The sequence below is a fragment of the Vicia villosa genome, linkage group LG5 (assembly GCF_029867415.1).
Source record: "Vicia villosa cultivar HV-30 ecotype Madison, WI linkage group LG5, Vvil1.0, whole genome shotgun sequence".
Classification (NCBI taxonomy): Eukaryota; Viridiplantae; Streptophyta; class Magnoliopsida; order Fabales; family Fabaceae; genus Vicia; species Vicia villosa.
Window position 1 is genome coordinate 24,314,379 of NC_081184.1, and position 4,288 is coordinate 24,318,666.

Consider the following 4,288-nt stretch of genomic DNA (forward strand, 5'->3'; position numbering starts at 1 on the left):
TTCTCAAAAGTAATGATTACATAATCACATGTTCTTGCTTTTGGGAATCTTCTTCAATCTTCATGCCATGGTGAAAATGAATGCATGGCATTGTTTCAGACATGTTATGGGTCGTGTAGCATCCATTCATGAAGCAAAATGCACAAAATTGCAAAGTTCCAATTTGCACATGACCTATAATTTCACTTTATGAGGCCAACTTTGAACAAGCATAACTCCTAGCTCAAATTGAATTTTGAGAAGGTTGAACACAATTTGGAAAGCCCTAAACATCTACTTCAAATCATTAGTTTATGTCTTCTTCAGATTCCTTTGGGAAATTTGTGAAAAATGAGGCCAAAGTTGGAAGAAAACTAGGTTAAAACACTTAGAAAAATTTCTAAGTGTTTATGACCTAAACTTCAAAATTTCCAAAACTTCATAAATGGTTGATCTTTTGAAAAAAGTTCCCTTGTAAGATGTTGTTTTATTTTGCAAGATCTACAACTTTCATGTTGGAAGTTTTTTGAGTTGTGTAGGTGAAATTTTGAGATCTCACCATGCCTTTAAAAACCCTAATTCCCGACTTTTCGCTCCTTGATGAATTTCTTTGAATTTCTTTGGCCAAATGACTTTGATATCCATATATTGATGATATTGATCTTTGAAAGTCATTTTTTGACCAAAAACCTTAAAAGTCAATGATGATCCTTCACAGTTGACTTTTTCCTGACAAAGTGAATTTTTGGGCTTTTGTGTAGAAATAAGATCTTCTCCCCAAATGGATGATATAAATGGATTATATGGAGGTAGTAGAGATCCTTGAATCATGTCTTGAGTTTTGGATTCATGCCCTGATCAGAAGTCAACTATCTTGGTGAATTAGGTCAAAACCCTAATTTGTCGACCATGTGAAAGTAATGACTGTAGACTTTGAATTGAAGTGTGATGTCCAGTAGACCTTGTAATATGAGTTATTTGAAGATGATTGATGTCTTTGAATGACCCTCTGAGGTTTCTTAGGGTTTCCCAAATGTGATCCCTGATTTTAGTCCTTGATAGGCTCAAAACCCTAGTCTGGTGACCTGAGTAAGCCTGTACTCATATGACTGGATGTCTAATCAATCATAGATGAGAAAAGTGAAGTTTTTGAGCTCCATGATTGTATTAGAGGCTAATCTTTGTATTGATTGATCCTTTGCCTGAGCTTTCTTGTCTTTGTGCATCCTCGATTAGGTATCAGATGGAGAAATGACTGCTCTGGGTACTTGTCTTGACCTGATGAAAAATCCTGAAGATATGTCATCTCAGGGGGGTCAAAAATTAGGGTATGACATTGTCCTAGTTAATTAAAGTATTTTGGTTCAAAAAGATCAAGGTATTCAAGAGGTGTGCACTTCTTGTCACAGGATCTTTCGATTTGATTAATGTGTTTTGATTCAAATGATCAAGGTATTCAAGAGGTGTTCATCCCTTGTCACTTAATCACTTTGATTTGGTTAATGTATTTTGATTCAAAAGATCAAGGTATTCAAGAGGTGTGCACTTCTTGTCACAGGATCTTTCGGTTTGATTAATGGGTTTTAGTTCAAAAGATCAAGGTATTCAAGAGGTGTTCACCCCTTGTCACTTGTTCATTTTGAATTGATTAATATATTTTGATTCAAAAGATCAAGGTATTCAAGAGGTGTTCACTTCTTGTCACTTAACCTCTTGATTTAATTAAAGTGTTTTAGTTCAAAGGATCAAGGTATTCAAGAGGTGTTCACTTCTTGTCACTTGATCACTTTGATTTGATTAATGTATTTTAGTTCCAAAAGATCAAGGTATTCAAGAGGTGTTCACCCCTTGTCACTTAACCTCTTGGTCTGATTAAAGTGTTTTAGTTCAAAGGATCAAGGTATTCAAGAGGTGTTCACTTCTTGTCACTTGATCGCTTTGATTAAGAAAAGTTTTAAGAAAAAGTTTTGATCCAAAAGAATCGAGGTATTCAAGAGGTGTACACTTCTTGTCACTCGATCTTTCGGTATGGTTTGAAGAAAAAGATAAGAGATTTTTGTAAAGAAGAAAACTCGACGTTGGATCGAAAAATTATTGAATGAAAACTTATTTTTTGGGGTTTTTAGATGTTAAGAAAAATAAATAAAAAATTAAACTTAAGACATATTTTTTTGTATTTTTATATATTATCAAATTAAAAGGAAGTTAAGAAGTAAGCAACAAATAGCAAAAAGGCTAAAAAAATATTAAACAGGAATGGGCAAATAAAGGAAAATGCTGAGCCCAAAAGGTAAAAGCCCGAGATAAAATTATATGGAAACAGTCCACATGGGTAAAATCGCTGGAAATTGGGTGTACAGGGTAAGTAAAACGTTGGGCTCTTGGTGGAGTAAGAGGCCCACAACTAAGATTGACAAAAACCCTAAAACAAAAGTTGGAGTGTCCCGCCTCCCACCAATTTTCACGTGAAATACTCTCCTGTTAATTCTTGCTTTCACGATTCCTAATCTCAAATACTCCCTCATCTACTCAAATCGACCAAACGAAACAAAAACAACCTCTCGATCAAACAACAACAATAACAATGGCGTAAAAACACAATAACCTCAAAATCGTTCTCTCTCGAAATTGCTCTCTCGCGGTGAACAAAATACAGTAGCGACAACACCGATTAGCTCTCCACCTCGGTCTCGATTTCTCACTCTCAATCGCTATTCGTTATGTTCAATTTGGTTCGGCCATGGATGAAACCTCTAAAGCTCTCTCAAATCGTTATACTCAGTCTCTCAATATTCAGACTCAACAAAACAACAAAAACATTCACACATAAGTCAACAATAGTGAACCTTACCAAACACTCACACATAAATCAACAATACATTTTCATAGTAATAAGCTAAGCACCCAGAGGAAAAGAACAAAAACAGAAGCGTATCAAGGTTACCGGATATTCTCTCCAGAACTTACTGAGGTATGTCTTTTTGATTTTCCTATGATCTCTCTTACTTCCTCTCCGCGGGTCTGAAATTGGTCTTATGACATTTGAAAACGTGTGGCTCGTGAATGAAGGAGAGGTTCGGTTTGTTGCAGATGTGAAGTTGTGGTGCGTGCGTAAGTTGAGGTCTGAATGTGCAGAGAGTGTATGTTGAGGTTTATGTTAATGCCTGAATGTATGAGTGAATTTGTGATTTGATGGTGTACTGTATTCTGAAGTTTGTGAGGGTCTGGTTGAAGATGGTTTGTGAAGAAGATTTTGTGTGGCTGTGTGGTTTGTGGAAGTGCAGATTAAGGTGTATTATGGAAGGGTCTCATTTGGTGTTTGGAGGAAGCAATTCTCTGGTGGGTTTTGGACAGAGCTTCTTTGCCCTTTTCTCCCCCCTTCTTCCTGTGTGAATGAGTTTATTTTATAGATGGAATTGATGGGTTTTGGGGGGAAATTGGGATCAATTTTGAACACTTTTTGCTAACTGTCTCAATGCTTTTTGAATGCAGATTTGTGAATGGTTATTGTGGTGAAATTTTTGGCTTTTCTTGTTTGTTTTTGTGCAGCAAGTTGCAGAATTTGGACTGATGTATTTGTTTTGAGATTGCAGGAAAGATGATGGTGAAACATGGCAAGTGAAGACAAATTTTTTTGTACTATATTTTTGTTTGACTTGTACTAAAATTGATAAAAAAAAAAAGAAAAATAAAAATAAATGGGCTTTGATGAATGGGCCTACACTAAAATAAATTGACTCTTTTTTATTTGTATAACAATAACTAAAATAAATAATAAAAATACTACTATTCCTAATAAATGAACAAAAAATTAAAATTAAAATAAATTTAACTAGAAATTAAAACACAATTTTTTTTCATTTAAAATATAATAATAATAAAAACAAACAATTATTTATTGTCTAAGAATAAAAATGAAACTTGGATAAATAAGCAACTATGTGGATGTAAAAGCTATTTTTGTTGACTTTAATAAAAGTCTAATTTTTTCTAAAATATGCAACTTTGCGATGATATAATGCAAATGAAATACGAATGAGATAATAACAAATGAATGAAATATGTGGGTCAAAAATTGGGGTGCGACAGATGCCCCTATTTAAGTTTCTTCTATCGAAGATGCGAAGAGACTTAAATACAAAGTACACAATTTTTGTCCTCCATATGCAAATGGAATGCAAAGCATGGGCTCTTTTTTTGTTATTTTGAATGCAATATGATATGGGACGGATGTTGAACTCTGTGGGGAATATGGCACCACAAAAGACAAACTAATGGCGGAGAGACTTCGAAACGAGGGATAAAACTC

At 34.5% G+C, this 4,288-nt stretch overlaps 1 protein-coding gene across 1 annotated transcript in view; it reads left to right on the top strand.

Moving 5' to 3' along the window:
* Positions 1-3,479, top strand: part of LOC131604379 (protein PXR1-like) — a 36,122-nt gene extending 32,643 nt beyond the window's left edge. Inside the window, exon 3 of the mRNA XM_058876824.1 lies at positions 3,472-3,479. Coding sequence (XP_058732807.1) covers positions 3,472-3,479 — 8 coding nt within the window. The remainder of the gene's footprint in view (positions 1-3,471) is intronic.
* Positions 3,480-4,288: the final 809 nt, after the last annotated feature.